Source organism: Corythoichthys intestinalis, chromosome 7, assembly GCF_030265065.1.
Source record: "Corythoichthys intestinalis isolate RoL2023-P3 chromosome 7, ASM3026506v1, whole genome shotgun sequence".
In the NCBI taxonomy this organism is placed as follows: domain Eukaryota; kingdom Metazoa; phylum Chordata; class Actinopteri; order Syngnathiformes; family Syngnathidae; genus Corythoichthys; species Corythoichthys intestinalis.
Genome location: NC_080401.1, coordinates 49898602 through 49925164, shown reverse-complemented (window position 1 = coordinate 49925164; position 26563 = coordinate 49898602). Strand labels below are relative to the sequence as shown.

Sequence of the window (26563 nt, the reverse complement as noted above, 5' to 3'; positions counted from 1 at the left end):
TTGCAAGGCCTGTTCTACAACAGGTGAATCTTAACAATAGATCATGTCCTCGCCTTGCAATAAACAGACGACAGTGTAAAGGACCCAATTTGGGATCAATTAAACACCAGTTAAACATGGTGCACAGATGATAAAAGGCCAAAACTGAGTCCAGTTAATAGAATTTTGCAATTGTTAACAATCTTTCTTACTAAATTAGCTCCAATCGAAATTGAGTCTTACACATTTTATTGGTTGCGCTTTGCTGTAATCCACATTCTATTGGTTGAGCTTTGCTGTAAAACTATCTTCTCAAACTATCTTCCAATACACATGCCTTAGTTTTCTGTTAATTGAGGTTCCTGAAATCTAAGTCATTCAAATATTTCGGAGAAGCATCTGTGATTTTGGCACAAACCAGCAAAGTCTCAGGTAGGCAAACCTGGTTATCTGCCAGCAGGTAATGCGGACGCGCCTCTGAGTATTCCCGGCAGACGTGTCTGCAGTAGCAGGAAATTTGTTGCGTAGATTTTGCGTCATCCAAAATAAGTGGTAAGAATAAGAACTACTGCTAGGCAAGGATAATAAGTCTTCAACATGTGGAAGAGGAAGTTTCCTACTACTGTTCCCATCTCTCTATGGCTATTCCATGATTCACCACTCTATTATAAGTGCAGCAGCATCAAAAGCCTGTCAGACAAACAAGTAAAAATCAATTGTCATTTCTTCACAGCAGACAATGGCCAAAGCCGCGCGCTCCGATGACTGTGATCCAGACATGGGATGGATTTCAGAATCAAAATGTGTCCTGGCTGTGAACTGAGTCTATAGGTGTTGAGCTATTGTGCTGAATGGAACTAAGAAGCGGTCTTAGGCCAGGTACACATGTATCAATCGAGGATCACGTGGAAGTAACAAAAAACACCCCACTTTTTCATTAAAATCTAAGATTTGAACAATGTGTACCTGACCTAATTAAGGAGGAGTGTTTTGACAGGAGAGCACGAAGTAACTTCAGGCCCCTCTGATCTACATACCTCAGGCTAAACCAGTTACTACAGTGTAGCCTTCTGCCAAACACTAGTGAATATAAATGTAGAACACGTTTCAATAATTATCGAGAGTAAAATCCTGTTGCGTGAGGGCAACACCCTCACAATTCTGAGTCACGGTGCCTCGACTTGTGTTCTATGTCACGTAAAGGGCAAAGTACTGATATAGAATGTAGGACACTGGGAAATTTCAGGAATCGGGAATATCAGTAAGAAAGGTGTAAAGTTTTAACACAACCGTCACTGTCCAATGTGCCTCTAATCAACACTGCTGGAAGTCACATTGTCGACAGTGGAATGTGCCGCTTTGTTGGATCCTGTGAGAAAGGCACATATAGAATAGATGCCTGCTCAACTGCTCTATTGTTTGCTTGTCTGCGTGAAAGGGCCAAATGTGTCCTCCAAGTCTTACCACAATAGAATTGACAGAGTTGGCTAGAATGGAGTTACCAGGTAAGCTAACAGGAGCAAAACAATGGCGAACAAACAGGATCGAGTATTCCTAAAGTAGCTCCTTTTACACATTTCTCCCAACTTTTCCTGCACCAATTATCGCATGCAATCCTTTTGTCTTTGAAAACCAAAAACATCCTGTACTAGAAGTAAAAACTATGTGAAGCATTTTAGTTTCACGTGTCTGAGGCTCATGTTAACAACCATCTTCCTACCCCAGGGCACGCCCGTAGAGCATGAGATAATGATTAACAACCCTATCCTCCCCAACACTGAGACTCTCTTCTGCTTCTTAGGACAACAACAAAAATGAAAATACCTTTTCCCACTCCCGCACTGAGGGGGAGTGGTCGCGAGATAAACCTTAACTGATCGGAACGTGCCGTGATAACAGTCAACGCTCCTTACTCGTGACCGTGGACAAAACGCAGAGTAAGCATTGAGACAGAAGTTCTGATACAAAATCCTGCATCAGAAGTATTCCAAAAAGCGTCTAAATTTCAGCTGGACTGACGCAAACTGCTCGAATTACCACTCAAGAGACCTACCTTGAGGTCTAGAAGGAATGCTTACTGTAACATAGTATATGTGCAACAACGTATTCAGTAAACCACAGGAAATGGACCTGTGAGCTGCTGTGTAAACAAATACAGTGCAGCCATTCTTTGCTTTTACCCAGACATGCTAGCAATAGCAATGTTTTGGGGTTGTACGTCAAATTGGAGAACTCTATTCAAACAACATTAAGTAGATGTAAATATCAGTAGATAATAGGGGTGGGAACCACTGATTAACTCACAATATGAGGATACAACAGTTAGTATTTCTAGAGCGCTTTTCAAGACATGCAAAGACGCTTTACAAGAATGATGGGAACACAATAGCTCAACAGGAATAACAAACCAATCAATCATAAAATTAGATTAACAGCAGGATAACAGTAAATAAAAAGTTTAAGAGATCAGGATAAAACCGAGATAAAGGTCATGGTGGGTAAGAAAGTGTGAACAGGTGTGTTTTGAGTCTGGATTTGAAAAGTGAGAAGTTAGATATGTTGCGAAGATCAAGGGGTAGGGAGTTCCAGAGCTGGGGGGCACAGTGACTTAAAGCTCTGGAACCGAAGGTGGCGAGACGGACACGGGGGACCGAAAGATGGAGGATAGAGGAAGAGCGAAGTGAACGGGGGGGCAGTTAATAAATAGGAGATTGCGTAGGTAGGGAGGTGCCAGGCCATCAAGTGCTTTAAAAGCAATGAAAAGGATCTTGTAATTGATTCTTAGTTTTACTGGGAGCCCGTCAAGTTGACGGAGGATTGGGGGGATGTGGTGTGTGGTGGGGGTCCGAGTGATGAGGCGTGCTGCTGAGTTTTGGAGGAGCTGCAGTCTCTGGAGGGACTTATTTAGGAGACCGAAGAGCAGTGAGTTACAGTAATCGAGCAGTGAAGTGACTAGACTACAGACAAGAGTGGAAGCGGCATGGCGGGAGGAGGCGAGAAATATTGCAAAGGTGGAAATAGACCGATCTGGTGATTTCGTTAATACTGGAGCGGAAGGAGAGCGTGCTGTCGAGGATGACACCCAGACTACAGTAATCGAGCCGGGAAGTGACTAGACTACAGACAAGAGTGGAAGCGGCATGGCGGGAGGAGGCGAGAAATATCGCAAAGGTGGAAATAGACCGATCTGGTGATTTCGTTAATACTGGAGCGGAAGGAGAGTGTGCTGTCGAGGATGACACCCAGACCCTTAACCTGAGTGGATGGAGAGATCGGTACATTGTTGATGGTAGTAGAGAACTTTATTATCGTTAAAGAGCACTGTGTTGCTGCTTACAAGGAGGACTGCTGATTTTGAGCTATTGAGGAGGAGGAAGTTGGAGGAGAACCAAGAGTTCATGTCTTCTAAACAGTGGGTGATGGAGGAGGGTGGAAGGGTAGAGGTTGGTTTTGAGGAAATGTACAGATGTGTGTCATCCGCGTAGCAGTGGAAGTGAATGTTACGTTTGTGGAAGATGGAACCGAGGGGGAGAATATAAATAATGAAGAGGGGCGGCCCCAGGACAGAACCCTGGGGCACACCAGCGGAGATAGGGAGAGATTTGTTGTGCGGGGGCCGAATTTGACAAATTGTCACAATCATGCGGTCAGACAGGTAGGAAGTGAACCAATAATGGTGTGTGGAGAGGGAGGAGAGCCGGTAAAAATGGATTGAGTGAGAAATGGTCAGGCAGCAGTGAGAAGAAAGACAAGAATTGATAATTTTTGAATTATCAATTCATTATAATCATTATAATTTCAAATTTGTATTTGCACTTGCAACAAAAACTGATGTTTGCACCATTTTGATTTCAACAATAAATATAGTGGTGCACCATAAGCACTTTTCCATAATTTCAGTAGAAGTTTTCAATTTTCACAGGATGTTTATTTTGAAAACTTTGACATTGTTACATTAATCATTATTAAAGCATTCGGTGGGGCATCACAATACAACTAGCCATATGCGGTATCGGATTTTTGGGGTTGGACAATATCGGGGTATCGATTATCTGTTAAAAAATCATTATCGGACAACTCTATCAATAACCTATTGCGATACAAATAATCAAGATATTTGAACATATCGATATATTGTCACACCCTTAGTGTACAACTTCCAGCATCAGGGTCGCTAAAATGGAACACTGTGGAATCCCTTTACAACTGTAGCAAGAAAAATCAACAAATTCATGATTTTAAAAGGGTACAATAATGAAGACCATGATTTGATAGTTCATACTGTTAAACTGCTCATAACTACAATTGTCTAAACACCTACATCAATATGTTCCTCTTTTCCATATTAGCTTGTGTATCAACTTCTGGATCAGATTCAAATTAAAAAGTCCAATGTGCAAATGAAGTACTGATATTTGCTGACCAAAAATGTTTTTTGATGGATGTTATCCAATTTCAACAGTGATGCTCTGATTCGAGCTACTATTAAACCAACACATGCATATGAAACCAACCTCAGGGTAGGGCTAAGAAAAAATAACAAAAGGTTATACAACGGTTATTAGGTCACTGCTATGTTTGGTTACTGTGCTAAATAACTGCTCAATTGTATTAGGGTACAATTCACATCCACATCATTTGGTAATGTACAACTACCGTAAAAGGTAGAACAAACACCCACCTTTGTCGACAAAATCCAAAATTGATGTCGGACTCTGTCTGCAGAAGAAATACGGTGGGGAGTCAGTTATGTTGTTTATGAAAGTAGGAACATACCTCCATTAAAAACAAATACCTCCATTAAAAACAAATACCTCCATTAAACACAAAGCAATCTAAATAGTCATGCAACTTGAAGACAGTGCTCCAATTTACTAACCAAAGTGTAAACTATTTACTGCGTTGAATGCATATTGAGTGACAACTTACCGGTATACTCCCTCCATTGCCGAATTGTAGAACTTCTAATATTGTGTCACACTGAATGAATGCTGTGGGGAAAAACATATTACCATTAGAAATGATTTCTAAAAGAAATACGCTTTGATGCAAACTGAAAAAAAAAAACAAAAAAAAACAAATTGGCTGCTCCCAACCAAACCTGCAGCATTCCATTTTGTCACCTAAGAACACCACAGTACTATTTATTCCTGGCTGCAAAAACTCCAGTGAAAAGTCCCATACGACAGACAAGTGACTTAGGGTTCACCCTAAAAGAGCTTGCTTGATGCAAGTAATCAGAGGGAGGTTAAAATAAAGTCAGCACACTAATAAAGCATGCAACATGATTATAGTGGCCGGACAGTTTCAGCTTGAGCATGAGGTTTGAGTTGTGCTTTGGTTATTAACCCTTGAGAGTCGAAGGACGCGCCGGTGCGTCCTCAGCGCACGTCGTCTTTGAAGCGCCCTCACGTTTTAATTATGTCACCCACATGCCGTTGGTTGGTCTCGTTTTAAAGTGCAGAAGTTGCGGTTTACTCTCGTTATTATTTGAAGTCAATCGACCAACTAAAACGTGAGATATTGTCATTAAATTTTATAGTTTTATTGTCCTCTCAAAAAAACATTAAAACGCTGCATGGATCATTTGTTTATGTCTATATTTCCATCATTTCTTGTCCTTTTTCAAAACGGAAGCTCCATGAAAAAAACACAAATCAAACGAACCCTTTCGAAGTCACAGTGGAAGCACAAAATGCGTTTTTTTAAATAAATATAACTGCTGTGCGAGGTTCCACCGAAAGAGAGGGAGGAGTGTTCTGAAGCAGCGAGGTGGCGAGCAACGGCCGTTTGATTCGAGCGAGCGACTTTGTGTGACTTTGAGAATGAACGGAAAACTAAATTTAGCGCAAGCAATTGTGCTTTTTGATCAATTTGAGGAAGAGGATGGTCCAAATTCGTCATCGTCGTCTTCTTCGGAAGAGTCCGTGAGTGAAGATAGTGACGGATTTGAAAACGTGGGTGACGCCATCGACGAGCAGAGGTAAACCAACTCACTTTTTTTTTTGTAATGCTGAAAACGTTTCTTTTGAAAGTTTCTTTTGATATTGCAAGACAAAGTTAATTTTGATGCAATATAAGTGTGTGTTTGTGTATATAATAATAAAAGCTGCATATCAGATCAAAATCGTACGTGCACGGTGTGTATCCCAGGCAGGAATTTATAATTTGTGGTGTTCTTCTTTCTATATGAAGATTAGGGATGTAGCACATATTCAGCTATGGTATTCTATTCGAGGCCTCAACTAAGCCAAAGCAGCAATGCACAATACATGTACTCAAGGCCGGAGGAAATGCCAGCAGTGCGCAAAGGGTGGAAAGAGGACCTACACCCCATGGAAGTGTGGGCTGTGGGATGTAGCCCTGTGGAATTCCAGGACGAAACTGCTTTTCGGAGTGGCATGCCTGAAAAAAAATTAACTTGTTTATTGTAAATATTTTTGAAAATACCTTTTTTCCCAATGTTATATATATATTTTTTTTCCCCCACAATCAGTCTTCTCAATTTGTGTATATAAATGTATGTTCAAGAAGCTTGACTGTGTGTACATAGTTTTCATCAGGTGATGGGCCGCAATACCTAAACTCATAAAGAGATGGCCTCTAAACACTTTTTGTGTTAGATGGTATATATTTTTTCACTGTTCTTCACTGTTTGGTCTGCTGTATATAACCTGTTTTGACTAGAGCATGTATAAAGGCAAAAAACGCCTATGGCTATACCTGTTGTTTATGTTGAAATGTCAAATATAAGACTATTTATTCTAAATTTTTTTTGGATGAATGTTCATCCTAACATGTTGAATAAATATTATAAAGTTTCAAAACGGTCCGTTACGCATGTTTGGTTGTCAATTGGACATCAATATTAAAAATTTTGACAAAACGATTTTGGAATTTTTGGTCTCTTTGGGCCCAAAATGATGATTTATAATTGGTCAGTGAAGGAAACAACAGTTTGGACATGAAGTTCAAGGTGTCACAAAAAAAAGGACCAAACCAGGCCATCGTAAACAATTCTTTCTTTGAAATATAAAGGCAACTTCAAAGGCATGCAAAATCGGACAAAATAGGCCCAGACCTTAAAGGGTTAAGTTGGACACTATATTTTGCCGATAATTTTACATTTCGGTCAATGTGCTTTTCTATTGTTCCTTGTTAAGCTTCAATTTGAAATGTCATTAAATTCGCATAAGGTTTGCGTTTGTCCATTCACTTTAACACCTTCTGTGCCAAAGAGGTGTTTCCTGCATCATTTACATCTACACTCACCGGCCACTTTATTAGGTACACCTGTCCAACTGCTCGTTAACACTTAATTTCTAATCGGCCAATCACATGGCAGCAACTCAGTGCATTTAGGCAATCTCCTGCAGTTCAAACCGAGCATCAGTATTGGGAAGAAAGGTGATTTGAGTGACTTTGAATGTGGCATGGTTGTTGGTGCCAGAAAGGCTGGTCGGAGTATTTCAGAAACTGCTGATCTACTGGGATTTTCACGCACAACCATCTCTAGGGTTTACAGAGAATTGTCCGAAAAAGAATAAATATCCAGTGAGCGGCAGTTCTGTGGGCAGAAATGCCTTGTTGATGCCAGAGGTCAGAGGAGAATGGCCATACTGGTTCGAGCTGATAGAAAGGCAACAGTGACTCAAATAACCACCTGTTACAACCAAGGTAGGCAGAAGAACATCTCTGAATGCACAGTACGTTGAACTTTGAGACAGATGGGCTACAGCAGCAGAAGACCACGTCGGGTGCCACTTCTTTCAGCTAAGAACAGGAAACTGAGGCTACAATTTGCACAAGCTCATCAAAGTTGGACAATAGAAGATTGGAAAAACGTTGCCTAGTCTCGATTTCTGCTGCAACATTCGAATGGTAGGGTCAGAATTTGGCGTCAACAACATGACAGCATGGATCCATCCTGCCTTCTATCAACGGTTCAGGCTGCTGGTGGTGGTGGTGTAATGGTGTGGGGAATATTTTCTTGGCACTCTTTGGTCCCCTTGGTACCAATTGAGCATCGTTGGAACGCCACAGCCTACCTGAGTATTGTTGCTGACCATGTCCATCCCTTTATGAGCACAATGTACCCAACTTCTGATGGCTACTTTCAGCAGGATAATGCACCATGTCATAAATCATCTCAGACTGGTTTCTTGAACATGACAATGAGTTCACTGTACTCAAATGGCCTCCACAGTCACCAGATCTCAATCCAAAAGCACATCTTTGGGATGTGGTGGAACGGGAGATTCGCATCATGGATGTGCAGCCAACAAATCTGCACCAACTGTTTGATGCCATCATGTCAATATGGACCAAACTCTCTGAGGAATGCTTCCAGCACCTTGTAGAATCTATGCCACAAAGAACTGAGGCAGTTCTGAAGGCAAAAGGGGGTCCAACCAGTTACTAGCATGGTGTACCTAATAAAGTGGCCGGTGAGGGTATATTCTCAGGGAATGTTGTCGGAATGTCTCAGGGTGCCTTCCTGTTGAATTAAACCTTTTAAGAAACGGGTGTATTCTAACCTTTGAAAAAATACTCAGGGGTTTTTGTTGCAGTTTCCAAATATTTAGGTGTTAGTAACATTTTTCTATTTTGTATTTTATAATATGTGTGTTCCATTTTTTATCTTCATATTCCGAACTTCTAGCAGTCTAAATACAGTTTTAGGGCCTTGATTTCTTAAATATTTGTGTATTCGTCAAATATGTTCTATTATTTTACTTTTTTTTTGTTAATAATATTACTTTTTTAACCCTATATACTGTATCGTTTTAGGCTGGAACTTCAGACTCACCGCTGTTCCAGCGATAAGAGTCTGGCGACCGTTCCGTGGATCAAATTTCCAGGGCGGAGCAAACCACAGCAAATAAACAGCGGAGTGGACCAACCAGCGACAGGCGGAAGTGGCGTTAGTAAAGCGACAAGAAACTCTAGCGCGTCATAATAAACATACGAGGCGAGCAGAGAACAGAAGTTTATTCAACATGGCTAGCGCAAGACAGACTGTTGGTTTTGGCGACTCGGTGTGTTTTTGGTCATTTAAAACTGAATTTACCGCGGATTGGAACATATTCTCGGCTCTATCGTTCGCCATCTGTGTTGCTGTGGAGACGACTTCCGACACACAAGAGTGACGTGCGTACAGGCAAAATAGAGAAGCGGCGGATACATTTGATTTCAACAATGCAAAAATATACTAGTAGACGTAGCGATGAAGAAGCAGACGAAAGCGGAGAGAAAGGCACCAAGAAAAAGCAGAAAATGTCAAAAGTGTGGGAGCATTTCAAGTTGGAGACCAAGGCAAACACTGTTTCATGTATTCACTATAACAGCGCTTGCATAACACTACCCCCGCCCGGCCCCGGCAACCCGCGGCCCTGCCGATGCTTCTGCACCCCCGGCTGTACCCCGCTGCCGATGACCGCCCCCCGAAACCCGGGCTGGGCGTCACTGCGTGACCCCGCCCGCCTAGCTCCCGCTCCACCGAGGCACTCCGAGAGCGGAGGAGCGATAGTCGGGACAAGGTAAAATTAAGTTAACATAGTGCTAATAAATAAACTTTACTGTACCTTGCTAACGTAACGTTACACCTGCAGAGGGCTAAGTTTCTATTAATTATGACCACCATCAATGCGTAGCTAACGTGTCTTTCATACAGGTTTTATTTAATCTGTAAAAACAGCGCTGTAGAGCGATAAGGGTGGAAAATAAAAACTTAATAGAGCTGTCGATTTTAGCTCAGTAGTCATTGATGGATAAAACGCCAAGTAGCACTGGTGCCTCATGTGGTCCAATACAGCAGGTATCATACATTTATTTCGAACACTGCAAAAACTCAAAATCCTTCCAGGATTTACAATTTAGACTTAAAACGTTAATAGAACAGCTTGACACATTGGAAATTCAATTGAAACACGTAGGGAAAAACACATAACCTTTAAGTGATGTGTGCTATCAAGCGTAATGACATTTTTAGGTAAGAAATAAGATCTTATTAAAAAAAAATGTTTTAAGTTTTTTGAGTGAAAAGTGAATTTGTTTTTTTCTAGTCATCTTAGATGCAATTGTTGGCTGTTTTCAACAATGTACATCTAAAATACATTGGTTGTGAAATGTCTTGTTTTCTCATGTTTATTTATAATTGCTCTTTCCTAAAAAAAAATTTTTTTTAATTATCCGATTACTCGATTAATCTATGGAATTTTCAGTTGAATACTCGATTACTAAAATATTAAATAGCTGCAGCCCTAATATATATGGAGTATACATATCCTAAAGGGCTTCAGATACATATCAGGTAACAGGAAACATTAAAATATAAAAAAGGGCAAATCAGTTTGAGACACTTTTTACTAATATTTTTCATTTTTAATATTCGTATAGTTATCAAATACTATGTACTGCTTTACAATATTTTTGTCTTTTTTTTAGGGCTGTCAAAATTATTGCATTAATGGGCGGTAATTAATTTTGAAAATAAACACATTAAAATATTTGACGCATTTAACGCACATGCGCCGCTCAGATTAAAATGGCAGCACAGTGTCATGTCCACTTGTTACTTGTGTTTTTGGGTGTTTTGTCGCCCTCTGCTGGCGCTTGGGTGCGACTGATTTTATGGGTTTCAGCACCATGAGCATTGTGTAATTATTGACATCAACAATGGCGAGCTACTAGTTTTATTTTTTGTTTGAAAATTTTACACATTTTATTAAAACGAAAACATTAAGGGGTTTTAATATAAAATTTGTACTAACATTTATCTGTTAAGAACTACAAGTCTTTCTATCCATGGATCGCTTTAACAGAATGTTAATAATGTTAATGCCATCTTGTTGATTTATTGTTACAATAAACAAATACAGTACTTATGTACAGTAAGTTGAATGTATATATCCGTCTTGTGTCTTATCTTTCCATTCCAACAATAACTTACAGAAAATTATGGCATATTTTATAGATGGGTTGATTTGCGATTAATTACAATTAATTAATTTTTAAGCTGTGATTAACTCTATTAAAATTGTTCATCGTTTGACAGCCCTATCTAAAATACATTGGTTGTAAAATGCCGTTTTCTCGTGTTTATTTATAATTGCTCTTTCCTAAAACAAAAACAAACAAAAAAAAAAACACAAAAAAAAACCGTTAATCGATGGAATTTTCAGTTGAATACTCGATTACTAAAATATTCGATAGTTGCAGCCCTAATATGTATAGAGTATACATATCCTAAAGAGCTTCAGATACATATCAGGTAACAGGAAACACTAAAATATGAAGAAGGGCAAATCAGTGAGACATATTTTTGTCTTTTTTAAATTCTATATATGTATCAGGTTGATAGCTCCCAAAGGGCTTCACTGACAATTATTAGTTAAGAGGAACCATTAAAACACTAAAATAAACTAACAGTACACTGACAATTATTAGTTAAGAGGAACCATTAAAACACTAAAATAAACTAACAGTAAATCAAATTGACTCACTATGGACAATGCACATTGTGATAAGGATTTTTCATTTCATCCTCACTACTGGCTACACAGAACAATTTTTGACTTACCATTACATATAATTTGAACAGTAGGAGTTTGAAATCGAAAACAACACTTGCACCCTATCTGGCATTTCAAGTTACCACACAATTTCTTTGACAGACAGCACCAAATTTGACTCTGGCGTTGTTCCTAAACGAAGCAAAGATAAACGCGATACCGCTCGAGATTTACTAGGCTTTGCGCCCGCATCACCCGACACCACCGAAATCGGATCACGCGTCGCCGTTTGCGTCCAACTAAAGCAAAACCTAGTTATTATCAGGGGCAAACCCTAACACACAACGGATACATTAAATCAGCTCGCGAAAGCGAGAGCGCGTATTGTCAATTAAAGCAGCTTAGCGCAGCCGAAAATAATCCTCCTGTGCAAACATATCACAGCCCCATTAGTTTATGAGAAACCGATACCACACGCTTACTTACTTATGCCGCAGCGAATTTGTTTCAGCACGTTAGAGCGAAGGCAAGACCTTTATTTAGGAGGCTTTTGCTCATCAGTTTGTAGCATAAAAAAAATCGAGTCATGATAGATCCTCAAAACATATGTAACTGGCTTTCATTTTACCAGTAAATTTGGCAAATACACATTAGTAAATTTCACTGCAAATTGTTGACTTATAGTCTAATCATACAATTTATAATTGAACCTATTGATAGTAAGGAAATAATAACCAATAAATCATAAACCAAACATTTTTAACTCAATGGCTGCCATTGAATGATAGCCCTTCAAGTCCAATCCATTTTGACTTGGCGCCTATCACCATCAAAGGCTGTGAAACATGATTACTCCAAGCCATTCATCCCAGTTCAAATGAATCTGATGTCGATCACCGCCGATGGCAGTTAATGAGATAAATTGCACAATCTGCAGTTGACTTTTCGGTTAAAAATGTAAAAGATTGTTTCAGGTCTCCAGACTGCGACCAAATATTTTCATTTTGCGCCTAAAATTTGAGCTAGCGAAAGTATTTCATTTACTCGTACATGCGTAACCAGTAACATTGCGGGGTTGTTTTTGTTGCTGACAAACTCCTTCATGGTTAAATCCACTAGTTGGCCGTAATGTAACGAGCTGGATTGCCAAGGGAAAATACAACAGAAATAAAGGTGGAGAATGTGCGAACATTTAAGTTTGCTAAGTCAGTACAAATCACAAACTTTTCCCAAAATCATTTAAACAAACCTTTTCTACTTGTCAGTTCTCAGGAAAAACGTCTTAAGTCATACAAAATCTAAAGATTTTCACAAGGCTAACTAAATGTATAATTATACAGAATTGACGCTGTCAGGCTTGCATTATATTGCAGAGTTGGACCAAAATTTGAATTAAAAAAATAAATAAAAAAAAGACCTTGTGCATCAAACCTGAAAAGCATAAATTTAGCTCTTGCTTTGGCTTTGTTGTGGTACCTATTACATATATATAGTGCATTGTAGTATTTAAATAATGTCTAATCAGCAGTAGGGGTGCACAAGATGCATTTTTTCAAACCGATACCGAAAACCTCCTGCTCCTTAAGGCCGGTACCGATACGATAACCAATAATATATATATAATTTTTCAATGTATATTCACCAGAGTTTTTGAACACCTGCAGGTCAAAAACACTAGTGGTGGATTCAGCATAGATTTGCCTTTGGCCTAACCAGAATTTTCATGATGATATGAACATTATTAAAATGAACAAAATAGGGCTGCAGCTATCGAATATTTTAGTAATCGAGTAATCGACTGAAAATTCTATCGATTAATCGAGTAATCGGATAAAACATTTTTTTTAGGTAAAGAGCAATTATACATATAGATGAGAAAACGACATTTCATGTAATATTGAACCATTTTCAGTCAATCAATGTCTTTATTTTCGATGTACATTGTTGAAAACAGCCAACAATTGCATCTCAAATGTGACTTAAAAAAAAAAAGACTAATTCACTGCTTTCACTCCAAAAACTTTTAGCTCTTATAAAAAAAAAATAAAAAAATTCCTATCTAAAAATGTCATTACGCTTGATAACACACATGACTTAAAAGTTAGGTGTTTTTCCTATGTGTTTCAATTGAATTTCCACTTGTGTCAAGTTATAAGGTCTAGTCAAGTTTTAAATTACGGTAGTCTAAACTGTAAGTCCTGATAGGATTTTCAGTTTTTGCAGTGTTCAAAATAATGCTGTGCTGTATTGAAGCACATTAGGCACCAGTGCTACTTGGTGTTTTATCCAGCAAGGACTACTGAGCTAAAATTGACAGCATTATTATGTTTTTATTTTACACCCTAATCACTCTACGGCGCTGTTTTCACAGATTAAATAAAGCCTATATGTAAGAGTTAGCCACGCATCGACAGTGGTCATAATGAATAGAAACCTAGCCCTTCTCAGGGATAAAGTTACGTGATCGAGTGAAAGTAACAATCTTATTTTTGAGCGCCGAGAAGTGTACTGCTTTAAGATGGCGGCTGTTTTGTTAACGCCGCCGAGTTGGTCATTTCGCATCTAGTTCTACGTACATGTGATATCTATGACACGCATCAGACGCTACCTGCTAGGCTGCTACCACCATAGCAACATGCAGCCGTAGTTTTTAGCAACGTCGGTGCAGTTTCTAACGGCTGTCGGCTGCAGTAAGGTATTTTTTTAATTGCTTCTTCCTCTACGCACGTGACGTCAGCGCGTTGTCCCGCATTAAAAGTAGTCCGGCCAAAACGTAATGCTTAGAGCTGGCAAAATTAAACGATTCCTCAAGGTGAATAAAATTACTCGGATCAGTGTTACTCGAGTTGCTCGAGTATTCATTTCAGCTCTAGAACAAAACAAAGACAAGAACAGTTTTGCCTTGCCCATATTAATTTTTTCAAATAAATATAATTTGAGTCAATCACAATCAATCGGTCAATTTCATTGACGATGTGTTCCCTTGAACAATAACCACAGAACTAAAACAAACATAAACCCTACAGGTATTGTGCTTTGTCAGCAGATAAACCATTTGGTGCAACAGGAGAAGATACTTTTGTCATCTTGTTTCATTTGTCATGAAACAACTTTCTTAACCTGCCAATTATAGGACAGCAAGCCTAACAATAACCAAAAGGCTTTTTAATAACTTGTAAACATAAGACTGTAAAATGCAAACATTTGCTAATTGCCATAGTAAGGTTCATCACTCAGGGATGGAAAAATAAGGCCTCTAGAACAGTAATAAAACTTTGCAAACTGGCAAAACAGGAGTGGAAACAAACGCACACATCCCAATCCACCAACAAAGTGACAAAAATAATATTAATAGGCCCAATAACATACAGTGGGGAGAAAGAGTATTTGATACACTGCCAGTGGGTTTTCCCATTGACTGTGTATCAAATACTTGTTCTCCCCACTGTATAATGTTATCGGATTTATTGGGATGATGTCATAATTCTGATTACCGGAATTATTGGACCGATAATCATCATGCACCTCCAATCAGCAGTTAACAGTTAAGAGGGAGATTTTTTTTTTAGCATACGTTATTGCAGCAGCAACAATTGCTCTGAAGGAATTTGAATAAGGATGTCCTGATTGCATATTTTTGCACCAGAGTCCGAGACAGAGTCACCTGATCTTGAGAATCTGCCGATATGGAGTCCCGAGCCGATAATGAAAGTTTTTTTTTTTTAAAACAAAAGTTCCAAACATGTGACTGTCCCGCTGTGCCACATTCATATAGTGAATTATTTTTCAACAAGAATAACGTAAAAAAATGCTTGTATTTATTAAATGCGTTAATTAGGCCTGCACAATATATTATTTGAACGAGACATGACTTCCTGGATCCCTTTTACATAGAGCAATTTTTATCATTCACAGATAAACCCCGTTAGCCAGGATTAAACAGGATTATAGGAATACTAGGGATGTCCTGTTCGCATTTTTTTTTCCCACCAGAGTCAAGAGTCACCTGATTTTGAGGATTTTTTTGCTTTGATGCTCACGCTGCCGAGAACAGCCTCTCCTTAACACAATGAATGAGTTGCCACAGCACAACACTTCAGATTGTTTACCAAGCTTAGCGTATATTAACACATTTCTGCCTTTGATCGTAGAGCTAAGACTGCGTCTTTGGCCGGATCAAAGCTACAAACATGTCAATCATTGTTAAATTTAAGTACCAAACGCCAGCTGCACTGGTGACCAAAAAAAATTTGGTTGCACTGTTTTCTAGGAAGAAGCGTGAGAGGCTGTATGAGCATGAAGCAATATATCGCACCCCCCCAAAAATCGCAATATCGTTTTTTTCCCAATATTGTTCACCCTTAGCGTTAATGCATTGAGTCCACGCAATACAAACCCACTCACGCTTTGGCACAGCACACTTATACAAGTTTAACGACGATTGACTCATTTTATCATAGCGCTACCAAGCTTCTCTGGCAAGATCAAAGCTACAAACCTGTCAATTATATAGGGTGGAAAACACAAACAAGACTGAAAAAGCCGTTTCTGCTCTTGCACTCCTCTTTAAAAGAAACTGCTGTATTTTAAGCCAAAACAACTGTTGCGTTTGATAGAATAATATGTCTATACGCTGCCATAGCAGATTCATGGCGCATTAAGCCCCTGAACTACTTTTAATTTGCCCATTTTACCCTGAAAACCCCCGTTTACAGATGTCGCGCAACCGTTTTTGTTTTCACCCAGCCATGAAAACAAATTATATTTATTATTCAAAATGTGTCATTTTTAGCTTAGAATCATTAATTGATGTCTAATATTTTGTTTAAAACAAACAACAACAAAAAAAGACTTTAAAAAATGATTCACTCGCATATTTTAAACTTTTAAACAAATTACGTCACAATGAAAAAAATGGCGTCCGTAAAAGTGTCACGGATATCTACCTCATAATTATCGCCAAAATGTATTTTTTTGTTGCCGTCGCATTTTCCCCAATATGTTAGATGATAAATAATCGATCCAAACAAAGGATTGGAAAAAAAATGGGTAAAAGGTAAAAGGGTAAATATATGAAAAAGAAAATCTCGACCACTCCTCGATGTCTGCAATTTCTGCATCGCGACCCTTGTTATATTACCATGTTTTACCCATAAAATCCCCCAAAAATCCAGCTGTAGCCATTCAAAGTTGTGTCTTGACACTCAGTGATACATGTGACATGGAGTTTTTGGATCGAAACAAGGTAAGTATGTGATAATAGCTCGTTAAAGTCATGGCGTCTAATTCTGCTCTCGCGTGCTCTCACCTCCAGGTAGGGTTTTGCTGTTTTAAAAAAACTTTTTAAAACATGCCCTCCTGTCCAAAATTTTTCTTCCCCCAGAAAATTGAGATTTTAAGCTTTCCAATGATGTATCACACATGCATATCGGACAATTTTGAAATTTGGCCAAATTGGGAGTCTCAAAGCGGAACTTCAAGTGACCTGAGTGTTTTCCGCCATATACATAAATATTATTTTTAATTAAAAACCAGATTCTTTTCACCTGATTCCGATACTCGGAAAAATGGCAATATCGGCCCGATTTCCCCTCACATGATCAGATCAAGACAGCTCTAAATTTGAATGTAAACATTATAGACTGCGCACTTTTATGATTTGTAATTTCTAAAGATAGACGTGCGGTCATGTGGTTTTATGACTTTGGGTATTTTCATTCTTCTAGTGTAAATTTAAATTAGTTCATTCAATTCAATAACAACTGAAGCCGAATTAAATCCTTTTCGAACAAGTAAGTCCGAGCGAAATCTTGCATCCTGACTGAAGAACGCCTATTTTCACGCAAGTGCTCACCCCACTGAAGCAGGAGTGCGAATTGAGTAGGGTTGGGCGTCGTTTGAATTTGACCGGTTCCAGTTCCGATTCCGCGTTTCGATTCCGGTTCCAAAAGATTCTCAATTCCGATTATTTTGATAGGGAGATTTAAAAAAAAAAAAAAAAAAAAACATAGTATATATATAAATTAACTTCTCGATTATTTTTTAACTTTCAAATAACTTTGCTATGAATTTCTCATGGGGCTATTTTTAACTTGTATATAAATATCAGTCTTTGAACTTGAATATGATGAAACTTCTTTCCACAGGAGTGCACTTTTACAAAGGTTTATTTTTCAAAAGCTCACAGAAAACATTTACAAATATTCTTTTGCCTATGTTTTAGAGTGTCTTATGCTGCAGGCATTTATTGTATTGCATCGTTTGTTTTCGGTGGTATTTCTACAAGTTAGTTAAGGGCTGAGTGTTCTGTCCCTTGATATAAGTTTCTTCCTAAACTGATATATTGTTCATCCATCTTGTGTCCACCTCTGCACTAAACATCGTTGGGAACCCTTGATAAAACAAAATCTGTAAGATAGCATATTCTAACAGAGGGTCCGAAATCATTTCGGTGTGTTTATTCTGTTACTTTGTTGTCATTTATGTGAAGCAAAGCGACATGTTTATGTGCTGAACTACATTAGCCACTTCATTTAATTTGCTCATAACGGAGCTTGTCTTCATGTGGCTTCTTCGTGGTCTTCAGCAGCTATTTTTTCTGTTCGCCAGTCAGGGCATCGTCACTTGGAATCGAAAAAAAATCTGAACAGTTCCGGGAGAACCGGAGTGTTATTCCCCGTGTTCGGCAATTCCTTACTACGCGGCTAAACGTCCTATACCATGCTCAGTGCGCTTGCGCAAGCACCCGCACGCATACGCACATCAGTTAAAAGCGGTGAGTACTCACTATTTTTGTTTATATTGAGTTTTTTAGTACCTTTTCATCGCCTCAAAAATACTTTTTGCAAGTATTACCCACTCATACTTTTAACCATTGTTTTTTTGTGTGTTAGCCTTGCAGCAGTTGACCAAATTAGTCACGTAGCATATTTAAACCATCCTTATTTGATAAAACTACATTTAAGTATTTTCTTAAGGCATTTTTTTAGTACGTTCTGCCTGTATGCATCTAAACAAAAGAAGTTGAGAGTGCACGGTAGTACTTTGGGTGTTAAATTCGACCCATGTAGCACGTTTCATCGAGGTAGGAGATTTTGGCAGAACACCGGATCCCATCGATGCCCAACCCTATTATTGAGTGACTATATTGCAGTTTATTTTTGTACAATTGTGAAATAGCGAAGTTAGGTGTCATTGATGTACGATTGTAGTCCGCATCTCTGTAATGTGTCAAAGGGGCAGTTTACATGGCGATTCTGCGACACAAAGACGCAAAGACTGAGTTGCGGACTCGCCTCGCGTGCATATGGTGCCGGCGAAGACGGAAGGCGAAAACGAAAAATTCTGAATCCTGCCTCCAAAGTGAACGAATCCGATTGCGGGGGGTTGAGGGAGGCTTCCTCGGCATGCATATCAAAGGCTCCTGCCGCGCGGGACCGCGCTGTTATCGTCAGCACTCGTACACGTCACACTGGGAGTGCGCAGCGCTGCTACTGAACATTAAAAACAGCAAATATGGCAGAATGTCAGCTTTAATTTACTGTTGTAATAGTATTTTAAAATATGTTGAACGTTTCAATTTTTGTGCCTTTTGTAACAAAAGAAAAATGTAATACAGTCTTAACAATAATGTTAAAAAGGATAAAACTTTAGTCCCAATTTAAAATTGAAAAAACACTTGTTGAAAATGTTGCTTTGTGACCCATGTCAAGATTCTCTGCTTTTATCATGCAAGACAAAGACTTGGGATTTTACATTTAACAGCTAGTAAGAATAAACTTCCAGGAAAACCATAACAATGTATAAGACAGACAAAATACAGCCTTGCACAATGCGAAACAGTTACTCTTTAATAAAATCACGTCACTTTCCCTCAATGTTACTGTATACAGTACTTATCTACACTAGATTCGTGGCGAAAAACAAAACCCGTTCGTAGAAAGACTACGTCACCTTGTCCTCCCCTAAAGTTTGGTGGTAAACAAATGTCTCAGGGTAGGTCGTGACACGGGGGGCAGCTGTCCACTGGCCCTGGATCACCATGACCTGACCAACAGGCGTCCAGACACTCGATCCGGGTGTAGAAATGACAACACGACTGTCATCTACGCCCTCACTTCCCTACCATAGTTGCCAAGCCGGGCCACGTTTACAAACTTTAACCGGGGACACCTGACTTAAGCACTGGGCATGTAATTAACTGACCACTACATAACAAAACCTCCACTAGCATAAAAGCCACACACCTTTTACACCAATATTAAAGAGAAAGTTAGTTGACTTTGATTCAACAGCATGCATTCAGGAAAAAATTGCAAACATGTATACGGAAGTTATATTAGCGCAGTTGAGCCCCGCTAAACCCGCTCATCCTTCCTCTTCCTCCCACCCTGATACTAACCTTCTTTATTGGCCCGCGCCGTGTGGATAAAAGCAATAAATAATATCCTGAAGAGTCCGAGGCATAGCGACGTTCTCGCGTGCGAAAAATGGCGAGAAGTCCGGTGGACTCGTTCCTCCTGGCCCGCCGCCATGCCCCCCAGTCGCCGAGACAGCTCTGTCGCGCTTCTGTTTTTCACTTCAGGGACGACAACCATGCGAGAGTGAGGTCATAGTCGGGGAAAGTTCCTCGGACTCGGTCAAACATAGCCGTAGCGACGGTTCGAGTTGCTAACTCGTAATGTATTAAAGTCGACGTGCATTAGCCTCTCCTCTCAGGCTACAAGGCCCTCTTCTTCTATTGTGCGGATGACGTTACAAAGGTGCAAGAGAGACATTGGCCGTGACGTTTGAAGACAGGTGCTGCCCCCTGCAGCTTGGGGGGGCTTCAAGGGTCAAACGTGGAAACGTTCTGTACTGTACTGCTAAAATGTTTGATGTTAAATCAAGTTCTGGCAGTGGTTACATAAGGTACTAAAATCTATAGATAAACACAGGAAAAATTAACCATTAAGAGTCTGACATCGCTTTTGAGTTTCTGTTCAATTTTTTTTTTTAATTAAATTTATGAAAGGTTTCATTTAATTTGATTTAATTTGACAAACACACGTCTGCTAATTAGCATCACAGGTGTCTTCAAGCTTGCAATCAGTTCATTTAAATGGTGATAAATCAGCTGTGATGTTTGGTGACATGCGTGGCTCTTAATTATTGTTCAATGATAAATAATCTCTTTTTTAAACAGAGCCAATACCTAATTTCATTTAAAAGTGGCTAGCACATTAACGGGGTCTATATTGGGCAAATATCTGTTTTTGATAATAAATTTGACTCATCAATAATTTTTTCATTGGATTATCATTGTAATTATAGATATATACAGTGCCCTCCATAATTATTGGCACCCCTGGTTAAGATGTGTTTTTTAGCTTCTAATTTTTTTTTTTTCAAATAATATGGGACCTTAATGGAAAAAAAGAAAAATCCAACCTTCACTACAAGTGCATTTATTCAGTGGGGGGAAAATCCCACATAAAGAAATAATTATTTGACATCAAATAATGTGTGTCACAATTATCAGCACCCCTGGTGTTAATACTTTGTACAACCCCCTTTAGCCAACAAAACAAGGTCTGGGGACTGTGATGGCCTTGGGAGGAGCTTGATTTTGTGTCTGGTGAACCATTTCTGTGTAGATTTGGCCAGATGTTTAGGGTCATTGTATGCTGAAAGAGATGAGACCAAGATTGAGCTTTTTGGAACCAAACACTCTAAGTGGGTCTGGCGTGCCACGAAAGATGCGCATGCTGAAAAGCACCTCATACCCACTGTGAAGTATGGGGGTGGGTCAGTGATGCTGTGGGGCTGTTTCGCTTCCAAAGGCCCTGGGAACCTTGTTAGGGCACATGGCATCATGAATGCTTTGAAATACCAGGACATTTTAAATCAAAATCTGTTGCCCTCTACCCGAAAGATGAAGATGGGTCGTCACTGGGTCTTTCAGCAAGACAATGACCCTAAACATATGGCCAAATCTACACAGAAATGGTTCAACAGACACAAAATCAAGCTCCTCCCATGGCTATCTCAGTCCCCAGACCTTGTATTGTTGGCAAAAGGAGGTTGTAAAAAGTGTTAACACCAGGGGTGCTCATAATTGTGACACACATTATTTGATGTCAAATAATTATTTCTTTATTTGGGATTTTTTTCCCCACTGAAAGAATGCACTTGCATTGAAGGTTGGATTTTTCTCTTTTTTTCCATTAAGGTCCCATATTATTTGAATTTAAAAAATTATTAGAAGCTAAAAAACACATCTTAACCAGGGGTGCCAATAATTATGGAGGGCACTGTATATATACTATATATAACATACATTTATCAATAAATACAATGTTCATAACAATATGTGCCTCCTTATTTGGATGATAGATTTAAATTATAATTATATATAATTTCATTATTAATCAGTATTTTTTTTTCTTGCAAAAAAAAAAAGTATTTTTAGTAGTTTATTAGTTTTACATATAATTTTATAATAAAAAAATCAAATTTTGATTTATAATTAATTAGAGTTTATATTTGTATTTTTGTTGTTTTGTTAAATATTACTGCTCCTCTGATGGGAGTCTTAAAAAAATAAGTAAAGTTACAAATAACTAAAGTGTTAATTAAAACAAAATTAATCAAATCAAATAAAAATTAATCAAATAATATAACGAAAAAATTAATACACTAGTTATGGCCCCCAATAACACCAAGTTGATTTTTTTTTCATAGTATTTACCTCATTGCCTACAATTGAAAATGATAGACGACCAATTCACTTACAATGGCAGGACAGGCTGCGCAGGATGCTCATCTTTCAATGCCATTGACGGCACTAGACGTCCAATCCGTGGATTTGGACGTCAAGCACCGTCAATAGCAGCCACTGACTTTAGTGAGTGCCCTAAAAAAGTTGTAACAGTTCAAAGATCGGTACTTTGACTCTTGTCTCCCACTTTGTTGTGTGGCGTTTGCATGTTCTGGAAATGTACTAATACCAGCAACATATATTTAAACATATTGTCACTTTTTTCAGTCAGATACGCGTCACATACCTTCATAATATAAGTGCCGGTTTCACATTGCACTGTTTTGCTATGCAATATCTATAGCAACAAAACCTCAAACCACTTGACTGACCTATAATGAGCGTCTTGACATGAGAACATGCTTGAAAAATGTACAAAACAAGTCAAGAAAATATGTATTTTCTCAACACACTGAGATCGAATAGGAGATTATGCCTTTAAACTATCTGATTTGCTCTTAAAACAATAGATTAGGCAGGGCAGTGGATCATTAATGCAAATGATAAAAAAAGAAATGAAACTACAGTCAGGGTTAAATATTGACAGTGAACTGATAAGACGTTTCTTTAAGTATATATTTTCACACATGCTCATATCTGCCATCGCGTTACACAGGAAACTAATGTGGCAATTCGATCAGTGTCTGTTTGTAAAGTGGCTATATTTGTATTAAACTAAACTAAATGATGTACCACAATGACTAACACAACATATCAGTGGGGAAAAAAAGCACACAAAAGATAAAACTTCACTAATTATTGCCTCTTTGATAAGTGGATACCAAGGTTGTAAAATGAAAGTGACCTTACTCCAGTTTATTTTTATGTCACAAGTAAATTTGAATAACTTTGAAAAATATTCTTACCCACTCTTTGCCAGGTGGTGACTCGAGTTTTACCATATGTTGTGCTAACAAATGTACATTCGATAAAATGGGACCTAAAACTTTTATTTAATTTCTATTTATTTATTAATAAATTCCTCCTTTTACATTTTCAAAATGTATTATCTATTTATCTATTTAAATATGTTTTACTAATTAATTATTTGTATTTACCTTTAAAGTCTTTTAATATTTTTAATTGGTTTTGCTCATTTGTAGCGGTACTTTTTTCAATGCAATTTTCTCTATTTAGTATTCTTTTAAGACCATTTTTATGTACTTATATAATACTTCAAAGCGGCGATAGACGTCAAATCTATTCACCACCCTCCACTTCTAATGAATTGGACGTCTACTACTGGAAAAAGTAATAGAAAAACATTAAAATCACAGCAGAAGGATGATTGGACAGCAAGTGATTGGACATCTAGCATCGTCAATGGCACTGAAAGAGTTAAGTGTAGATTCAGGCAACAAGGAGTGAAACCAACTGATGTTTTTCTGTCCAACAATACATAATTGAATGATGAAATTTCCCAAATAAGTGGCAACAAGAGAAAATAGTGTTCATGATGTCACATAACATGATCATGACACAATGTACAGCACGTACAAAACGGGCTATACAAGTATAACACCATTAACACAGTGAACATATGTGAATTTGAAACTTGAAAGCAGTTTTCTGAAAATGTCCTTTAGAGGACAGAGTTGGAATAAAATCACCTGTGTTGAACAAGCTGTCACAGAATAACACATGATGCTGTAAAATCTCATTTAAAAAATCGCATTATATTTACTACAAGGCCACTAAATCAGATAGTGAATCAGAAATGTCAAATATTTTGAATATTGTTATTTCACTGATGCCATGACCCTCGCGAGGATAACCGGTACAAAAATTGATGAGGCAATACAGTGAGGAGCAGAAGTATTTGCACCCCTTGTAATTTTGCAGGTTCACCCACTTTAAAAACAGGTAGAGGTCTGAAATTTCAGTCATGGATGCATTTTCACTCATAGAGACACGATCTAAAAAAAAAAAAAAAACAGAAATCACATTGTATGATTTTTTTTCAATTATTTGTAATTTACTGGCGTATGTACTGGGGTAAGTATTTGTACCCCTGACAATCAGCAATAATTATGGCATTCAAAGAGTTGTCAGTCTACCTTAAAAAAGTCCACCTTTACCCCATGAGTAACAACCCCCCCACCCCACAACCTGTTTTAGCTAATTATTTGGACCTGTGCACCTACAGTCAGTCATAATCCAACTTCTACCATGGGCAAGACCAGAGAGCTTTCAAAAGACACCATAGACAGAATTGTAGACCTCTACAAGGCTAGAGAGGGTTACAGGATAATTGCCAGCAGCTTAGTGAGAATAAATCAACAGTTGCAACAATTGTTAGAAAATGAAAAAGGCTAAACATGACTGATAATCTACCCCGGACTGGGGCTCCATGTAAAACTTGTCATCGTGGGGCATCACTGATGAGAAAAGTGAGGGCTCATACTAGAACTACACAGCATGAGCTGGTCAATGACCTGAAGAAAGCTGAATCCACAGTTTCAAAGGTTAGTGTCAGTAGAACACAATAGTGTTAGGTTTTGTGTTTGTTTTCACCTAGTGTGACTTGTCCCTGTGATTGCCCATTGCTCTCACCTGTGTGTGTTCTCCCAGTGTATCCTGCAATCTGCATCCACCTGTGTTACCCAGCTGTTCCTCGTCTCGTTACCCCTTGTCTGCGTGTGTGTATATAATGACCCAGTTTCTTGTCACTCCTTGTTGCGTCATTGTCTGTGTCTGTCTTTGCCAAAGTCAAGACCCGTCCAAGCCCTCGCATACCTGTCCATCCGTTTAAGTTTTGTTGATCCATAGTCCTTTTGTTTGTACTTTGTGATTTTTGTTAGTTATTATTAAAACGTTTTTTGAGTTCACTGCCTCCTGCCTTGCATTTTTGTTTCTCTGCTTTTGGGTCCACACAACCTGCCTGCCCGCGCATTCCCTGACAAACAGTGCAATGGTTTAAAACTGTGTATTGCTCAGAAGGTCCCTCTGTTGAAGCCAGTACATGTGAAGGTCTGTCTGAAGTTTGCCAGGAACCATCTGAATGATGCAAAGGGGTCATGGAGACTGTCATGTAGTCAGATGAGACCTAAGTAGAACTTTTTGGCACAAACTTTACTTGACGTGCATGGAGGTAAAAGAAGGATAAGTACAATCTCAAGAACACCATCCCCACTGTGAAGTATGGGGGTGGAAACCTCATGCTTTGGGGCTGCTTTTCGGCAAAAGGTATAGGACAACTGTACTGTATAAAGCAGAGGATGAATAGTGAAATGTATCGTCAGATTTTGAACCACAACCTCTGTCCTCAGTCAGAGACTTGAAGATGAGTCGTAGCTGGATCTTCCAAAATGACAATGATCCGTTGCACACAGCCAAGCTGACCCAGGAGTCGCTGCGTAAAAAGCATATCAAGGTTCTGGAGTGGCCTAGCCAGTCTCCAGATCTCAATCCAATAGAAAATCTTTGGATGGAGCTGAAACTTCGTGTTTCTCAATGACAGGCCCAAAACCTGACAGCTCTAGAGAAGATTTGTGAAGTGGAATAGCCCAAAATCCCTGTTTCCATATGTGAAAACCTGGTGAACTACAGAAAGCGTCTGACCTCTGGAATTGCAAAAAAGATGCTTCTGCACTAAATATTAGCACTGATTTTCTCAGCGGTACAAATACTTATGAACCCCAGTAAATTACAAATACATTATTTTTTTTAAAAATCATGTAATTTGAGTTCAGGATTTTTTCTGATTATGTCTATAAGTGGAAATGCATCTATGATTGAAACTGAAAAACAAGAACAAACAACAACAAGAACAACATTCAAGTGGAAATTCTTAGCAGGGGCCACAGGGCTACGCCACCTACCCAGCCAATCAGTGGGGGTGAGCCAGCACAGCCCGTCACTACTCCCGCAGCTTCAGCAAAGGGGGCATCGTCATCCCCCTGGCACCCAGGGTGGTCCCTCGGACCATCCGCGCCCCCCACTAACCGGCTTTCAGGGAAGGGATGAGTGGACGGCTGGACGCGCCACCACCGGCCACGCCTGCCCCCATCACCGCCCGCCCACCCGGCCCACCAGACAGGATCCCCACCTGGAGTGGGCAACACCCCACCGACAATGAGGATACCTGGGAATAAAAGAGGGGAAGGCGGAAGCAGATGAGTGCCGATAAGCCGCCGCCGGGGGGTGCTGGACCAGAGCCCCACACTCCCTACCAGCTGCCAGGTGACCAGGAGGCCACGCCCCGGGAATCACACCATAGAGAAAAAGTGTGGATCCCACCTACCGCCCTGTTACTGTGGCTGCCACCCAGCAC

The 26563-nt window shown here is 39.2% G+C and overlaps 1 protein-coding gene across 2 annotated transcripts in view; it reads right to left on the bottom strand.

Moving 5' to 3' along the window:
• The window catches only part of tmem131 (transmembrane protein 131), a 77347-nt gene extending 57107 nt beyond the window's left edge, over window positions 1-20240 (bottom strand). The window contains exons 1-3 of one of the 2 annotated variants that reach the window (XM_057840844.1): window positions 19894-20240; window positions 4909-4970; window positions 4661-4698 (exon numbers count right to left, since the gene is read on the bottom strand). In XM_057840844.1, coding sequence (XP_057696827.1) covers window positions 4661-4698; window positions 4909-4970; window positions 19894-20089 — 296 coding nt within the window. In that variant the 5' untranslated portion in view covers window positions 20090-20240. The remainder of the gene's footprint in view (window positions 1-4660; window positions 4699-4908; window positions 4971-19893) is intronic. The other variant, XM_057840843.1, reaches the window with a different exon arrangement.
• Between the last annotated feature and the right edge of the window lie 6323 nt (window positions 20241-26563).